This window comes from Chionomys nivalis, chromosome 15 (assembly GCF_950005125.1).
Source record: "Chionomys nivalis chromosome 15, mChiNiv1.1, whole genome shotgun sequence".
Lineage (NCBI taxonomy): Eukaryota > Metazoa > Chordata > Mammalia > Rodentia > Cricetidae > Chionomys > Chionomys nivalis.
Genome location: NC_080100.1, coordinates 69,889,658 through 69,908,086, shown reverse-complemented (window position 1 = coordinate 69,908,086; position 18,429 = coordinate 69,889,658). Strand labels below are relative to the sequence as shown.

Below are 18,429 nucleotides of genomic sequence, written 5' to 3'. Positions count from 1 at the left end.
CAGGCACTGCACTCAAATGCATAAACCCATGCACAAAACACCTATACATAATTAAAAAGAAAAATTGCAAGTCCCTCCAAAATGCAGACAACCAACCAAAAAAAGATGCCTCGCAACTGGAAAGAAGTCTCAGGAGTTAAGAGCACTTGCTGCTCTACCATGAGCACCAGAGTGCAGGTCCCAGCATCCACATCAGCTATCTAACACCCTGTATTCCCACCCCAAGGAATTGTAATACTCTTTTCTGGACACTGAGGGCATCAGACACACATCTGTGCCTACTCTGACACACATCTGTGCAAACTCTGACCCACACACACACACATCAATAATTAAAATAAAAGTTTAAATCAAAAATTGAAAAAATGTCTATCCCATCGCCACACTCTACTGGAAAATCTGGGCTCTGTCCATATGGCACCATGAGCCCTGAAGCTAGCTGAGCATAAAGCACAGTGCTCCTGTGTAAGCATGGGAGCATGGTGCCATGAATCAGTCGCCCACTGCCATCTGTCCCCTTGGGTCGGCCCTCAGTGACAGGCCAGGTAAAAGGTGGTGCTGTGTGGGCTCCAGGGTCTGGGAAGTTTCTGTCATGGTTGGTAGCCTCTGGGACTTGGAGGGAGGCTGCAGTCCGGAGGGAATGGTAAAGACTCCACAGTCATCAACATAAGGGAGCTACAAAGGAGACACTGATCTTCTCCTCCTGTACCCAGCATCCCTCAGGCCCATTGAGCCACAGAGACGATTGTGGTCCTAGGGCTCTTTGGCCTCTTGCTATACTTATTTCTGCCATTTTCCCTGCCACAAATATGAAATAGAGTGGCCCTGGCTCCTGCCCTGGGCCTGAAAGGGTGCGAGATTGTGAGGGAGGACTACCTCAGGGAGGAGGAGATAACCTGGTGCCTGGATTAGTGTCATGTGACTCTATTGCCCAGTTATTGATGGCCCAGACCAAAGAAGTCCTACCCCCTGTGACAGGTGAGAAAGTTTTGAGCTTTGTCTGAAAGACAAAAGACGGGGTCTCCTCTAGCCACGCTACCCTGAACTCACTGCATTGCTGGGAGTGACCTTAAATTTCTCACCCCCCTTTACTGTTTTTGTTTTTGTTGCAAGGTCACTAAGCTCTTGGCTAGCCTAGAACTCACTTTGTAGACCAGCCTGACCTTGAAATCATGAGTAATCCTCTTGCCTCTTCTAGATTTTGCGATTCCAGGTATATGCCACCATACTCAGTTTATTACTTTATTGAAATAAGTTTTTTATTTTTTCTTTCATGCGCATTGGTGATTTCTTTGCCTGTATGTATGACTGTAAGAGGTTGTCAGACCTTGCACCTCTTGGCGGTTGTGAACTGCCACGTGGGTGCTGGGAATTGAACCTGGGTCCTCTGGAAGAGCAGTCAGTGCTCTTTTTCAATTTTTATTATTTAATTTTTATTGTTCTTAGTTTTGTTTGTTTGTTTTGTTTTTGACACTATGGAACAGCCCTAGCTACATAGTGAGACCTTGTCTCAATAAATAAAATTTAAAAACCATGAACAAAACAAATAAACGTAAAGTGCCTGTGTTTACTCTTCGGCTACCATGGAGCCCCACATAGCTTCTGGGAAGGGGCTCAGGGTGCACTGAGATCTCATGCACAGAGGGCAGTATCTCAGCAGTGGAGCACTGGACCCAGCCACACCTTCAGAGGAACAGAGTCCCACAGTGCAGCTTACGTCAGCTGGAACCACCATGCCTAGTTTGACAACTAAAAATAATTGTCTGTGTGAGAATGTGTGCACCTGTGGTGGTCTTGGGGCGGTTGCTGGGGTGGGGTGGGGTACATTCCTGTGCACATGGTGGTCGGCAGGGGGTGCTGAATTCCTTGGAGCTGGAGCTGAGAACTTGGCTGTTGGGGTTTGAACTCTGGACTTCACTATTTTGTAGCAAGTGCTCTTAACTGCTGGGCTGTCTCTTCACGTGCCTCCAGTTGCTAAGCCTTGGGTAATACATTATGCAGCAACAAATATCTACTAACTGTATCATCCCAACTCACTCCCAAACCAGACCACAGTAGGTACAGAAGGGCCCTAGAGAACACAAACAACCCACTCTTCCAGGATTGAGAGCCATTCCATAGCCCCCTCTCCCACCCCAACCTTTTTTTGGGGGGTGGCCCACTTTCCCAATGGGGGCCAGCCCCTCGTTTTCCACTCACCGAGAACCCCATTGGCCTTGAGACAGCTACTTTTTATAGAAGCCTCCGTTCCCTTTTCAATATAAATGGGCTCTGTTCGATAAAAAAAAAGTAAAAGACAAGTAACCCAATTTAAAGCTGTACTGAAGCTGGGTGGGTGGGAATAGCAGGTGTTTGGACGGTGGGAACAGGAGAGTTAGAAGCTGACCATCTTCGCTTATAGAGGTTTTATCCTTTTAATACTCTTGTGGGTGGTTTGTTGTGTCGCAAACTAGAGTCATTAGGGAGGAAGGAACTCTGAGGAGGATTCTCAATTAGTGATCAAGGGGGAGGGTCCACTTCACAGTGAGTGGTGCCATCCCAGGGCTGGTGGCCCTGGGTTCCATAAGTAAGCGGATGGACCAAGCCATGGGAAGCAAGCCAGTAAGCAGCTCTCCTCCTCAGTCTCTGCATCAGCTCCTGCCTCCAGGATCCTGCTGTTTGAGTTCCTGTCTTGACTTGCTTCAGGGATGAACAGAGATGTGGAAGTGTAAGCCAAATCAACCCTTTCTTCCCCAGCTTGCTTTTTGGCCATGGTGTTGTGCTGCAGCAATAAAACCCTCACTAAGACAATACTTACTTACTTTTATATGCATTTGCACATGTGCCTGAGTGTTTATCTGTGCATCATGTGCTCACAGAGGTCTAAATAGGCATCAGATCCCCTGGAACTGGTGTTACAGATGGCCGTGAGATGCCACACGAGTGATGCGATTCAAGCCAAGTCTTCTGCAAGAGCAGTAGGTGCTCTTAACCCCTGAGCCCCTCCACGTGCATCTGCCTCCCAAGTGCTGGGTAAAGGTGTGCACCACCATGCTCAACCTTATTTAATTAAAAAACGTGTAGGCAGTCTTGTCTGTCTATATGTCTGGGCAGGTGTATGCAGTGTCCTTGGATGCCAAAAAAGGACATCAGATACCCTGGGACTGGAGTTAGTGGCAATTGTGAGCTGCCTAACATGGGTGCTGGGAACTGAACCAGTGCCTCTGGAAGATCACTCAGTGCCCTTAACCTCTGAGCCATCTCTCCAGCCCCATAAATCTAAAAGATGTGTTTTATTTATATGTGTACATGTCTGTGTTTGTGTGAGTGTGTGTGCATGTGTGTGTTGGAGGGGGCGGATATTGTCAGATTCCTGGGAGGTAGGGTTACAGACATTCACAGACCCTCAGGCTTCTCCTATGGAGATGAGATCCAATACGGGGCCACGTTATTGTGCAGCAAGTGCTCTTGACTGTGGAGTCATCACTCCAGGACAAAGGCAGAGCAAGCATCATGTCTGCAGAGTGCTTGGGTTATTGTCACCCGGCCTCTGAAAACGAAAACGGGGTGGCTGGTTCACAGAAGAGAAGATCAAGGCTTCAAGGGCATCAAGAAGAGATGCCCTTCCTGCTCACAGATGGGAGGAATGGCGAGGCATTCATAAGGCACAGCGAAGAAGTGAAGACATTGGAGGCCTTGAGCTCAGCCAGGGAGAGCAGAGATGATGGGGTCCCTTTGGAGGGCATTGTTTGACAGGACTGACTCAGATAACAGAGCACAAGGACTGGAGGGATGGCTCAGAGGTTAAGAGTGCTTGCTGATCTTCCAAGGATGAAGGCATGGTTCCCAGCACCCACATAGGAGCTTCTTGGGTACCTGCACCCATGTGCATATACCCACACATAGACACATAAATTAAAATAAACAATCAGTGGCTGGAGCTATTCCTCCATGATTTAGAGCACTGGCTGCTCTCCCAGAGAATTCAGGTTCAATTCCCAGAACACACATGACAGTTCACAAGCATCTGCAACTTTAGTTACAGGGAAGCTGATTCTTCTTCTGGCCTCTGAGGGCACCAGGAACTCATATGATGCACAGATGTGCATGCATGCAAAACACCCGTGCATATTTAATAACAAAACAACAACAACAAAATATAGTACTTGGGAGGCAGAGGCAGGAGGATCTCTGTGAGTTCAAATTTGGTCTCAATAACAAATTCCAGGCCAGGGCTACATAGTGAGTGAGATCCTGTCTCAAAGAAAGGAGAAAGGAAGAGAGAAGGAGAGGAAAAAAAGGAGAGAAAGAGAGAGAAAGAAAGAAGGAAGGAAGGAAGGAAGGAAGGAAGGAAGGAAGGAAGGAAGGAAGGAAGGGGGAGGAACAGAGAAAGGAGCGAAGGAGGGAAGAAGGAAAGAAGGAAGGAAGGAAGGAAGGAAGGAAGGAAGGAAGGAAGGAAGAAAGGAAGCATTGATTTTCCAGAGGACACTGGTTCAGTTCCCTGCACTGACATTAGGCAGATCACAAACGACACTAACTCCAGCTCCAGGGGATCTGATGGACTTTTTTGGCATCCAAGGACACTGCATACACCTGCACAGACATACCGGCAGACAAGACTCCCTACACGTTTTTTAATTAAATAAGGTTGAGCGTGGTGGTGCACACCTTTACCCACCACTTGGGAGGCAGATGCACGTGGAGGGGCTCAGGGGTTAAGAGCACCTACTGCTCTTGCAGAAGACTTGGCTTGAATCGCATCACTTGTGTGGCAGCTCACGGCCATCTGTAACTCCAGTTCCAGGGGATCTGATGCCTATTTAGACCCCTGTGAGCATATGATGCACAGATAAACACTCAGGCACATGTGCAAATGCATATAAAAGTAAGTAAGTAAAGTCTTAGTGAGGGTTTTATTGCTGCAGCACAACATCATGGCCAAAAAGCAAGCTGGGGAAGAAAGGGTTGATTTGGCTTACACTTCCACATCTCTGTTCATCCCTGAAGCAAGTCAAGACAGGAACTCAAACAGCAGGATCCTGGAGGCAGGAGCTGATGCAGAGACTGAGGAGGAGAGCTGCTTACTGGCTTGCTTCCCATGGTTTGGTCCATCTGCTTTCTTATGGAACCCAGGGCCACCAGACCAGGGATGGTATCACTCACTGTAAACTGGACCCTCCCCCTTGATCACTAATTGAGAAACCTCCTCAGAATTCCTTCCTTCCTAATGACTCTAGTTTGAGTCAGTTTGACATATAAAACCACCCAGAATAGTATTAAAAAGATAAAACCTCTGTAAGCATAGACGGTCAGCTTCTGAATCTCCTATTCCCACCGCCCAAACTGTTGCTATTCCCACCCACCCAGCTTCAGTACCACTTTAAATTGGGTTACTTGACTTTATTTTTTAATCGAACAGAGCCCATTTATATTGAAAAGGGAACAGTGCCTTCTATAAAAAGGAACGGGCTCAAGGCCAAGGGTGTGGGCCAACACCAAAATGCCCACAATTACAAGAATCAAATCTTTGAGGAGCTCTGAGCGGCATGTCTAAGGAAGGGGGAACTGTTTGAGCACCATGTTTACCCTGCTGTATCCAAGTCTATAGGCTCCAAGGATCTCGGTCAAAATGCTAAAAAGATGCAGAACATCTCCTGGCAGCGGCCCAAGGTGGGCACTGGGAAGCAGGGAGGTCCCTGGCACTAGGTCCCAATGCCATCAGAGCTAAGGCAGTTCTGATCATGCTATTGCCAAGCCTCCTAGTTTAATCCTGGGCTAGCACCCAAGCCTGTCTCTCAGAACCAGGCTGTGGTCAGATAGCTCAGCACCTCCTACTGCTCACTAGAACTCAGAGGTGCATGGGAGGTAGGGAGGGGGCCCTTCATCCCTTAACATTCTTATTCCTTCACCATAGGATATCACGAATTCATCATTAATTCATCACTAATGAGCTCTCTCACATAGACTTCTGCCAACGCGTTCTCAGTGAGTGGAAAACAAGAGGCTGGCCTCCATCGGGAAAGTGGGACCCCCAAAAATAATGATTGTTGTGAGGGACTGGTCTGTGGAATGACTCTCAATCCTGGAAGTCTGGGTTGCTTGTGTTCTCTAGGGCCCTTCTGTACCTACTGTGGTCTGGTTTGGGAGTGAGTTGGGATGATACAATTAGTAGATATTTGTTGCTGCATAATGTATTACCCAAGGCTTAGCAACTGGAGGCACGTGAAGAGACAGCCCAGCAGTTAAGAGCACTTGCTACAAAATAGTGAAGTCCGGAGTTCAGACCCCAACAGCCAAGTTCTCCGCTTCAGCTCCAAGGAATTCAGCACCCCATAATGGCCACTATGTGCACAGGAATGTACCCCACCCCACCCCGGTCACTGGCCCCAAGCCACCAGAGTTGCACACATTCTCAGACAGACAATGTTTTTTAGTCGTCAAACTAGGCATGGTGGTTCATAGCTACAATTTTAGCACCAAGATAAAAAGGGCAGAGTAGCAGCTCAGTCCTGCAAGAGAAGAGTATCCCAGCGCTTTCCAGGACTCTTGTCTTTGGGGCGCGACATAAATCAAGGTGCAAGAAGAGAGGCAAATCTTCAGGTACCTACAGGGTTAATTTATTCAAAAAAAGAAATACTCAACATGCAAAAGTCTTGTGACAAGTGTGAAGGAACACCCCAGAATACACCAAAGGCAGATGAAGGCCATCCTTCAGAAGACTGCCCTCAGCAGGCAAGAGGAAATCTTCTGGCTTCTGGAGAAAGTGTGGGGGAGGATGCAGATGGAAGTCTTAGAGCAGAGCCTGCTGAACCCAGCCCTGAACCCTAAGAGGACACTCCCACAAGGCATCTGAACCCTGATGAAGTGATAAGAGGAGTGGATGAGTTGGAAAGGCTTAGGGAAGAGATAAGAAGAGTAAGAAACAAGTTTGTGATGATGCATTGGAAACAAAGACATTCCCGAAGCCCTCTGTATCCTGTGTGCTTCAGGCCTTGAAATCTTTTTTTTCTCTGATGTTGAAATCTGGCTGCTGCTTTCTTTCTCTTAGCGTTTTCTGATGTATCTTTGAACTTCATTTTACTTTTAATTACCTGGCGGTATTTTAGATAGTTTTGGTGTTACCAGCATCTCATTGGATTTTAGGATTTTGACCCATTTTCCACGTTTATTTTTCAGTTGGAAAGTTTCACCCTTATGCATGGAAATGTGTTCATTCCATATTATACAATTTAAAAGCAGCATATATAGTATCAACTCGCATATATAGGTAAATTCCTAATTATGTGTGTACATGTATAATTATACGTATCAAAAAACTTAACAGTGCTTTTTTGTGTGTTGTGTTTTAATTTTGCCTTTTGCTTGTGTGTATTTTTTAATGAATATGTGTCTCACAAAGAACTGCAGATTTTTTAATAAGTGGGAGTTAATTAAAATTAATTTGTAACCAGCTTGTAGAGGCAATAAAGGCACTAAACTCTTGATGAAGAACTATTAAAAAAATGTAAACCTGGAATTACCTCTAGATTTCTTAGCCAGAGGAATAAAACTGGCAATCATAGATAAAAAAATAAAATAAAATAAAAAGGACAAAAGAAGCAAAAGTTCAAGGACAACCTGAGGCCATGTGAGACTGTCCCAAACAAAACAACCAGCAAGAAATTCTCACCTCCCAGGTTCTGTTGGAGAGCCTCAGAAGTGGAGGGGCAGGGCTAACCCAGTGTCTCATGAGGTTGCAGCTGACATCAGCTGTACTCTGGGACCCTGTTCGTCTCATGGCGTGGCTGAATCCAGTGCTACACACTGTTGAGATACTGCCTTCTGTGCATGAGATCTAGGTGTAGCCTGAGCCCCTTCCCAGAAGCTCTGTGGGGCTTCTTGGTAGTCCAACGGTAAACACAGGCACTTTACGTTTATTTGTTTTGTTCAAGGTTTTTAAATTTTATTTATTGAGACGAGGTCTCCCTATGTAGCTAGGGCTATTCCACAGAGAAACCCTGTCTCAAAAACAAAACAAACAAAACTAATAACGGTAATAAATAGATAATAAAAATTGAAAAAGAGCACTGACTGTTCCTCCAGAGGACTCAGTTTCAATTCCCAGAACCCACGTGTCAGTTCACAACTGGCAAGAGTTCCAAAATCAGACACCCTCACACAGTCATACACGGAGGCAGAGAAGCAGCGATGCGCATAAAAGAGAAACGAATAAATTATTTCAATAAAGAAAAAAACTGGATATGGTGGCATGTCCCTGTAATCCCAAAATCTAGAAGAGGCAAGAGGATTACTCATGAATTTAAGTTCAGGCTGGTCTACAATGTGATTTCTAGGCTAGCCAAAGGCCTAGTGACCGAGCAACAACAACAACAACAAAAGGGGGTGAAAAATTTAAGGTCACTGCCAACAATCCAATGAGTTCAGGGTAGGTGGTAGGACTTCTTTGGTCTGGGCCATCAATAACAGGGCAATAGAGTGACATGACACTACTCCAGGTACCAGATTATCTCCTCCTCCCTGAGGTAGTCCTCCCTCACAATCTCGCACCCTTTCAGGCCCAGGGCAGGACCCTGGGCCACTCTAATTCATATTTGTGGCAGGGAAAATGGCAGAAATAAGTATAGCAAGAGGCCAAAGAGCCCTAGGACCACAATCGTCTCTGTGGCTCAGTGGGCCCGAGTGATGCTGGGTACAAGAGGAGGAGATCAGTGTCTCCTTTGTAGCTCCCTTGTGTTGATGACTGTGGAGTCTTTACCATTCCCTCCAGACTGCAGCCTCCCTCCAAAGCCCAGAGGCTACCAACCATCACAGAAACTTCCCAGAACCTGGAGTCCACATAGCACCAACAGTTACCTGGCCTGTCACTGAGGGCCAATCCCAGGGGACAGATGGCAGTGGGTGACTGATGCATGGCACCATGCTCCCATGCTTCCACAGGGGCACTGTGCTCCATGCTCAGCTAGCTCCAGGGCTCATGGTGGCATATGGACAGAGCCCAGCTTTTCCAGTAGCATGTGGGCAATGGGATAGACATTTTTTTCATTTTTACATTTAAACTTTTATTTTAATTATTGATGTATGTGTATGTGTCAGAATTTGCACAGATGTGTGTAAGAGTATTCACAGATGTGTGTCTGATGCCCTCAGCATCTGGAAAAAGATATTACAATCCATTGGGGTTGGAATTACAGGTGTTAATAAGATAGCTGATGTGGATGCTCGGACCTGCATTCTGGTGCGCACGGTAGAGCAGCAAGTGCTCTTAACTCCTGAGATGTTTTCCAGTTGCGAGGCATCTTTTCTTGATTGGTTGATTGGAATTTGGGGGGATTTTGCAATTTTTCTTTTTAATTTTGTATAGTTGTTTCTGTGCATGGGTTTGTGTATTTGAGTGCAGTGCCTGTAGAGGCCAGGAGAGGGCGCTGTCAGGTCCCCTGCAGCTAGAGTTACAGGTGGTTGCAAAGGATCTGATGTGGGTGCTGCACTGAACCTAAGCCCTCTGAAAGAGCAGGAAGTACTCCTAACTGCTGAGCCATCTCTCCAGCTCTTGGCAGGTTTTCAGAGACAAGGGCTCTCTTTGTAGACCAGGTTGGTGGCCAAGGAACTTAGAAAGCTTTTATCCTTCACCACCTAAATACTGAGATGAGATGACAGAAGTTTTCTAGGGAGACCTCTTGGGCCTTTGACTGCTTCTCCAGCCCGTTCACAAGGAATCATACAGAAGGGTTATTGGATATGTTCAACAGATAGGAAAGCAGGGTGCTATGCAGCCTCCCTACGTTCCCCCAAACCACAAATGATACCATGATTTGTGGCTCCCCAGACTGAACTACAAATGTCCTCACTGTTTCAGAACCCAAGCTCTGCCTCAGTTTTTCCATTTGGCCCCTTACCCAACACACCTCAGTAAAAGGCAGAGCTATCTCTGCTGGGGAGATCTGGGGGATGCTCCCCTGACTGGGATCTGGGGCCTCTACACACGTGGGGCTATTCAAGGATCAACCCCTCCTGTCTGCCTTTAAGGGGACTGCAGGCTGCTATCTGCCATTGGCACCCTTATTACATGTCCCAAACTGCTGTTCTATGTGATGTCCAGGGGCAGAATGTCAAGGAAAACTATGCCAGCATCTTCCATTTTCAGGTGAAGGGAAGTGAGGGAAGAGGGAGGAAGGGAGGGTGAGATGGAGGGAGACTGAGTCACTGTTCTATTGTTTTGAAGAGATACCATGACCACGGAAACTGTTATAGAAGAAAGCCTTTAGCTGGGGCTGACTTACAGCTTCAGAGGTTAGTCCATTGCCACCAAGGCAGGGAGCGTTGGCAGCACAAAGGCAAGCATGCCACTGAATCTAGAGCTGAGAGCTACAATCCTGACCCACAGGCAGTAGGAAGAGAGAACTACTGGGCCTGGCTTGGGCTTTTGAAACCTCAGAGCCCACTCCCAGTGAGACACTTCCTCCAGCAAGGCCACACCTCCCTGTGCTTCAAATCTTTTCAAATACTTGCACTCCCTGGTGATGAACAGGCAAATATATGAGCCTATGGGGGTCATTCTAATTCAAACCAACAGAGAAAGATAGAGGAGAGAGAGAGAGATCATGTATGCACTTACTTGGATTCTCAAATATAGCACTAATTGAAATAGCTTTCTCACAATATTTAGAGAAATACCCACTCATGAAAGAAATCATGTCAGCTAAGTTTTTCAAAGTGCTAAAGAAAATAATTAATTGTTTGTGGTTCTCTCCCCATTCCCATTTTTGTGTGTGAGCACACTCATGAGCACACACACATTTGAACCCACATGCATGCACATTCTCAGGAACACACATGGTTATCATGACACTGAAAATCTCCACCATGTATTTTGTATGACCTGACCCTTTAGCTGATCCAGGAACAATTCTGAATGTCATAGAATAGGGAGAGGATTTTAAGATCTGAAAGCTCAACCTCCAGATGTCTTTTATCAAGACAGGCCCTTAGTCTAAATGAAGGTGGGTTTTCTTTTCTCTTTTCTTGTTCATTGACTGATTTATCCTAATTTTATATGCATTAGCTGGAAATTGAACCGTGCTCCCCAGAAGAACAGTCAGCACTCTTAAGCACTGAGCCAAATCTCTAGCCCCATGGGTAGGGTTTTCTTGTCACTGGTGCAATACCTGGGTTTGGTTACTTCGAGAAATTTGGGGGCTTTTGTTATCTTTCCTTCACGTATTCCAAGGGCCTTGGTCAAGGTGCCTTCAGTGCACTTATCCCAAACCTGATGACCTGAGTTTGATCCCTGAAACTCAGAAGGTGGTAGGAAAGAAATAACATAACACCCCCTACCCCACCCTGCCACACACACACACCAGTTTTTTACAAAAATCGTAATGTATGTTCTCGGAAAGGCCACCAGGAGACGCTCTGGGGATAAAGTTCACCTGTATGCAAAGAAATGTCCCCTTGCCACCCACATCTTTGGCAGTTCGGGCAGTGGATGAATGTGGTGGTGGACGACCGACTGCCCACTAAGAATAACAAGCTGTTGTTCATGCATGGTGCCCAGCGCCAGGAATTCTGGAGCACCCTGCTGGAGAAGGCATATGGCAAGTCAGTTAACGGGACTAGGAACAGGACTGGACTTCAGAAGCCTGGCCAAGGGCCATGGCACACTGGCTGAACCAGGGGAGGAGACAGGCATGTCTCACTTCCCTCACCACTCTGCCTGACTGTTCCCTCCAGTTCACATCTCCAGCCTGGCACTTAATAGCACACTGTCTGCTTGCAGGTTAAATGGACCCTATTAGGCGTGGCGGCGGCGGGCGGGGGGTCACTATGGAGGTTTTCAAAGACTTCACAGGTGGCGTGGCCCAGAGCATTCGGCTCTGGAAGCCCCCTCACAACATGCTATGGCTCCTCAGAGAAGCGCTGGAGATGATTTCCCTGATGGGCTGTTCCATCAAGAAAACCGAGCTGGGCCTTGGCCCAGGACTTCTGCACCTGTTGTGGCACCTCCACCCTATCCCAAAACTCTTTCCCCAAACATTTTCTCACTCACTACCCGTTTGCTCAACAAATTCTATCTGCCTCTGGTCTAGTGTCTGTCCCCACCTGGCATACCCTCTGCTTTGTTGTTACTTTCTCCTTAGCATTTTCTGACCCAGAGAGAAGGGTAGAGATTCCAGGAGGGCAGTGACCTTTACCTGATTCATTCCCCACAGACCCTGGGACTTTGGACGATACCTAACATGCAATAAGCACTCAACAAATATTTATTCAAATCAATGTACCCAGAATACTTCCATATAACAGCAGTTATATGGTGGGGCGGGTATTGCAAACAAGGAGGAGGAGAGGAAGATAAACTGAGCCCCCTCGAAGCTTGCACACAAACATTTGTGGCAACACTCATAATAGTGAAAACAGCAACCCAGTTGTCGTTCTGCGGGTCGATCACAGTCATTATCTGGATGAAAAAAACCAATTGTTGCACACTCCCGAATACAAACAGCAACAGCGGCCCCAATAAACTGTGATCTGCCTCTATATGACCTCAGGATGGCAGCACCCCAACCCACTCCCCACCACCCCCACCCCCTACAAAGAACTAGCTTGGCTCACTGGTCAATACAAGGGGGTTTCTTACCAGCCTTCACACAGTGCTTTCCACTTGACTGGGACTCACCAGGAGGCTCAAGAGAATGACAGGTGTCTGTAACATGAGGGCCAGCTGTGGGGATTTCCATCCCACCCTGTACCTCAGAACCGGCAAGCCCCAAAGAAAATTACACAGAGGTCTCCATAAGATTATAAACTGATTGGCCCATTAACTCAGGCTTTTTATCACCCTCATATCACGTATATTAACCCATTGTTCTTATCTATGCTAGCCAAATGACTCAGTACCTTTTCTAGCTGGGCAGCTCCCATGTTGCTTCTTCGGTGGTCTGGGCTGCCCTGTGAGGAATGGGCTTCCTCCTTCCTAGCATTCTCCTCTTCTACTCGTATCTGGTTTACCAACCTATACTTCCAGCCTGGCCAACCAGTGTTTATTTAAAACGCGTTTGACAGAATACAGACAATTCTCCCGCACCACTTCCCCCTCTTTTTATAAACAAAGGAAAACATTCTTAGTTCATTTTTTGGGGGAAAGTGGGTGTAGTTTTTCAGGCTACTTCCTGCTGATTGGGGGCCGCTGATAATCTAATGGGGACCTAAAGAAAATTTAGAGTTATAGTCAAGTCCTGACTGAAATATCCTGTGAGTCCTGATCATCTCAGTAGCAGTCTTGAATCTGTTCTGGATGTAGACCTCAGACATCTGGGCTATCTCTTCCTCCTGGAGATTTTTCAGGTGTTCTTGCTTGATCAAACTGGATTTTTTGTGTGTGTGTGTGTGTTATTTTTCGAGACAGGGTTTTTCCGTGGCTTTTGGTTCCTGTCCTGGAACTAGCTCTTCTAGACCAGGCTGGCCTCGAACTCCCAGAGATCCTCCTGCCTCTTTCTCCCGAGTGCGGGGATTAAAGGCGTGGGCCACCACCACCCGGCTCAAACTGAATTTTTTTTTTAACTCAGAATGAATCCACAGCCTCTCATTTTCTGTGGAAACAAAAGCAAAATCTCTTCTCCAAATTAACATAATTTTTGACTTCTGTTTTGAAGGCAAATATTTTCACAGTATCTATCTTGGGTTACGAGGCAGCATTTATAAACAAAAGTCTTTTAGCAGCTGTTGCTCCTTCCTAGGCATTCAAACAATTCAAACAGAGCTTAATAGCATACAGTATCAAGATTCTCTGTATTTTCCATGTTTATGCGTCTTTCTTTTAACCTCTATTTCTCTTATTTTTACTTTTCTTTTTTGAGACAGGCTCTCTGTACATCTTTGTCCTGGAATAACTGTGTAGATCAGGCTGTCCTTGAATTCACAGAGAACCACCAGTCTCTGGCTCCCCAGTGCTAGGATTAAAGGTGTGTGCTACCACAACTTGAACTCACAGAGATCAGTCTGTCTCTGCCTCCCAGGCATTGGGATTAAAGGTGCACGCTAGCACACCTTGAAGTCACAGAGATCAATCTACCTCTGCCTTGCAAGTTTTGGGATTAAAGGTGTGTACCGCCACACCCAACTACTCTCTTTCTTTTAAAAGGGGCAGGCAGCACACAGTGAGGCAAAGCTGCACAGGACCCTATGCAGACGCATAAGCATGCTGGACTTGGACGAGTTCCAGCTGAAGCTCAACGAGAACAAACAACAACGGGACAAGGAGAACCACCATTGGAAGCGTAGCCACAGCCGTTCTAGAACCCGGGACCAGAAGCACAGGAACCGGAGCCGAGATCATCTTAACCAGGATGAGCACAGTGCCTACCGAGACAGACGAAGGCAAAGCAAACCTTTGACCAGAGGCGATAAAGAGGAGCATGGTGGATTGATTCATCCCCCTCACCATGAGAAGAAGAAGAAGAAGGTGCGTAAATACTGGGACGTGCCACCACCTGGCTTTGAGCACATCACCCCAATGCAGTACAAGGCCATGCAAGCTGCGGGTCAGATTCCAGCCACTGCCCTTCTCCCCACTATGACTCCTGATGGTCTGGCTGTGATCCCAACGCCCGTGCCTGTTGTTGGGAGTCAGATGACCAGACAGGCCAGACGCCTCTACGTGGGCAGCATTCCATTTGGCATCACTGAGGAAGCTATGATGGACTTCTTCAATGCCCAGATGTGCTTCTGCGGATTGACTCAGGCCCCTGGCAACCCAGTCTTGGCTGTGCAGATCAATCAAGACAAGAATTTTGCCTTTTTGGAGTTCCGCTCAGTGGATGAAACGACCCAGGCCATGGCCTTGGATGGCATCATCTTCCAGGGCCAGTCACTGAAGATTCGAAGGCCTCATGACTATCAGCCACTGCCTGGCATGTCAGAGAACCCCTCTGTTTATGTGCCTGGCATTGTATCCAGTGTAGTTCCAGACTCTGCGCACAAACTGTTCATCGGGGGCTTGTCCAACTACCTGAATGATGACCAGGTGAAAGAACTGCTGACATCCTTTGGGCCTCTGAAGGCCTTCAACTTGGTCAAGGATAGTGCCACAGGGCTCTCCAAGGGTTATGCCTTCTGTGAGTACGTGGACATCAGCGTCACAGATCAGGCCATTGCGGGGCTGCATGGGATGCAACTAGGGGACAAGAAGCTGCTTGTCCAGAGGGCGAGTGTGGGAGCCAAGAATGCCACGCTGAGTACCATCAATCAGACAACTGTAACCCTTCAAGTGCCCGGCCTGATGGGCTCTCAGGTGCAGATGGGCGGTCACCCGACTGAGGTCCTCTGCCTCATGAACATGGTGCTGCCTGAAGAGCTGTTGGACGATGAGGAGTACGAGGAGATTGTGGAGGACGTGCGAGATGAGTGCAGCAAATACGGGCTGGTCAAGTCCATCGAGATTCCCCGGCCCGTGGACGGCGTCGAGGTGCCTGGCTGTGGAAAGATCTTTGTGGAGTTCACCTCTGTGTTAGACTGCCAGAAAGCCATGCAGGGCCTAACTGGCCGCCAGTTCGCCAACAGAGTGGTGGTCACAAAATACTGTGACCCTGACTCTTACCACTGCCGGGACTTCTGGTAGATGTGGCTGGGGGAGGGTAGGGGGAGGGCTGGCTGGGGACTTTCCCCCCACCTTTCCCCCCCTCCTTTCTCCCCTCTGAAGATGATGGATGGGCAGAGGAGTGACAGCCGAATGACAGACGGCAGCAACTGGAATGGCAGCAATTATGGGGGTGGGGGGTTCGGGGGGCTAGGGCAGGAAGGGGACTGGGCAAGTGCACACAGGCCCACATAGACACACGCACCCACACAGACACAGAGGGAAGGGGCTGGGATGAGGACTGTGTGCACAGCCAGGCAGGTAGGACCCCCACAGCCCCGTCCCAAACAGCTTCTTATCCCTTGACACCTTTTTCCTCGGCCTTTTCCCACATGGTAGGAACATAGCGTGTTTATATTTTATGGCCAAACTATTTTGAATTTTCTTGTCTGGCCCTCAGTGCCCTGCCCTCTCCCTTTGCGGACCACAGCTCCCGTCCTCTGGCTTTTGGTCCTTCCAGTTCTCCATCCTGGTTTCTTTTTTTTTTTTTTATTCTTTTTTACTTAAAATTTCCAACTGCTCCCCGTTTCCCATTTCCCTCCCCCAACTCCCACATATTGCCCCCTCCCCCCGCTCCTGGTTTCTTAAGTAGTTGATTCTTTAGCCTTTTCCTGACCCCCAACCCATTGTCTCTGTCCTGCTCTTCTTCTCTGTGGCAGTTTTATATTTGCTAATAAGAATTTGCTCATTAAACATTTTGTTGTATATAAGAAAAAATTAACCTTTAGCCTGCATATATTTTTAACACATTGTAAACCATTTAGAGGTTTTCTTCATCTTTGAATCTCTCTATCTGACTACATGAGTCTTTTTGGAGAGGATTAAAGCCGTGACGTAGAAGGCTGAATTCAGCCCATTCCTTAGCGAGGCCTACCTGGGCCTGCCTATCTTCAGCTTCTATATTAAGTGTACACACTGCTTGGCTGAAGCCAACAGGGGCTCAGCAGCTCCAGATGCCTGTCATGGGTGTCCCCAAGAGCAGGAAGACAGACAAACTTGCAACCCAGACATCCCGGGCCTCCTCCCTGAGCCAGCTGGGTGCATATGGGGACAGCGAGGACAGTGACAGCTGTCCCTTACAGCGACATCACAGACCCAAGAAACCAGAGGAGGAGATGGGATCAAGGAAGGCACCCCCAGCAAGTTCCTCTTGACCTTGTCTGCCACGGTGGGACCTCCAACTGCCCTGTGCCTCACAACCCCCGTCTGCACTCTATGCACTAGAATTCAGTTGGCCAGCTTCAGGCAAGGCACTGGAGGCTGAGGAAACACAGGCAGAGAGGGCATGAAGGGATCTTGCAGCAATGGTCACGAGTCAACATTTGGTCACGAGTCAGTCACAAGGTCACGAGTCTTTGGTCAGAAGGTCACAAGTTGTCGGTTAGGAGGTCACAAGTCAACACACCTAGTGTTCTCTATGAAAACGGAATCGTTCCTTTTGTGATTCCAACCACAAACAGTTTTCTACCCAGTTGGAATGTGGGGCAGGTTCAGCTAACAGATACCTCTCAAGATAGGTGGGTGTGGAGTGGGCTGTGCCAACAAACAGTTCTCAATACAGTTCGGTCGTGGGGCTCTCTGCAAACACCCCCAGGACAATGATCCTTGCTATAATCTTTGGGAAATTGGCTCCTGACACACACGCGCATGTGCGCGCACACACACAAACACACACACAAACTTTTGGTGAGTTTTGAAGCTATTATATTTAAATCCTAATCATTTCATGAGATCCCTGAAATATGCAGGGAAGATCAGAGCAGATCAGACGAAACACTAGGTCAGGATTAGCGATACTGGACACTTGGTAGAGAAAGAATCCCTGGGTTTGATCCCTAGCACCACATAAACCAGGGATGCTGGTGCAACCCTATAATCCTAGCACATTGGAGATAGAGAAAGGAGGATAAGAAGTTCAAAGTCATCCTTGCTACAAAGTCAGTTCATGGTTGTGGTGGCTTGAATAGGTATGACCCCCATACACTCATGTCTTTAGATGCTTGGCCCATAGGGAGGGGTACTATTAGGAGGTGTGGCCTTGTTGGAGTAGGTGTGTCACTGCAGAGGTGGGCTTTGAGGCCTCCCATATGCTCAAGCCACACCCAATATGACAGTTACTTGCCATTGCCAGTGGATCAAGATGTAGAACTCTTCTGCTTCTTCTCCAGCACCAGGTTTGCCTGCACCACACCATGCTTCTCACCATGATGATAATGGATTAAATCTCTGAAACTGTAAGCCACACCAATAAAATTAGAGTTGCCTCGATCATGGTGTCTCTTCACAGCAGTAGAAACCGAAACCAAGACAAAGACTAACCTGGGCTATGTAAGATCCTGTCTGGAAAATAAAACAAAAATCCCACCCGAGCACAGGGATATAGGAGGTCAGGGTAGCTTCGCTGTGAACCAAGGTGAGTCGTCTTATTTGTGAGACTCTCACAAAATATCTGGCCAAGAGTGAGGCCCTCACTGAGATCATATGAATCGAGGCATTAAGATTGGTTTATTGCCATTTCAACATTTTTATTTGAAAACATAGATATATAAAAGAAATAATGTCCCTCTGTGGGCAGCTTTCAAAGCAAGTGTTGTTAATTATGCCGGAATTCCTGCTTTTCAGCAGGGAGAGTTTAACTAGACTCAGATGGAGAGGTTCCTTTCTGTTCTCATGTTCCGATAATTTTCCCTTGTTATCCCAGCTTGAGCTCTCTGCCACTGAGCTACACCCTCAGCCCCAGATTTTTTTTTTTTTTTTTTTTTTGGTCCAGATAGGCCTCAAACTCTATGGAGCTCAGGAAAGTCTTGTAATGTTCATCCTCC

At 47.4% G+C, this 18,429-nt stretch overlaps 1 protein-coding gene and 1 pseudogene across 2 annotated transcripts in view; both read left to right on the top strand.

Annotated features, from left to right (window-relative positions):
- LOC130887316 (splicing factor U2AF 65 kDa subunit-like) overlaps nucleotides 1-15,589 on the top strand; it is a 59,870-nt gene extending 44,281 nt beyond the window's left edge. Inside the window, exon 2 of one of the 2 annotated variants that reach the window (XM_057789693.1) lies at nucleotides 14,432-15,589. In XM_057789693.1, the coding sequence (XP_057645676.1) occupies nucleotides 14,486-15,589 (1,104 nt within the window). In that variant the 5' untranslated portion in view covers nucleotides 14,432-14,485. Of the gene's footprint in view, nucleotides 1-14,170 lie in introns of those variants that run through there. The other variant, XM_057789692.1, reaches the window with a different exon arrangement.
- LOC130887318 (transcription elongation factor A protein-like 8) lies at nucleotides 6,480-6,975 on the top strand (annotated as a pseudogene).
- Nucleotides 15,590-18,429: the final 2,840 nt, after the last annotated feature.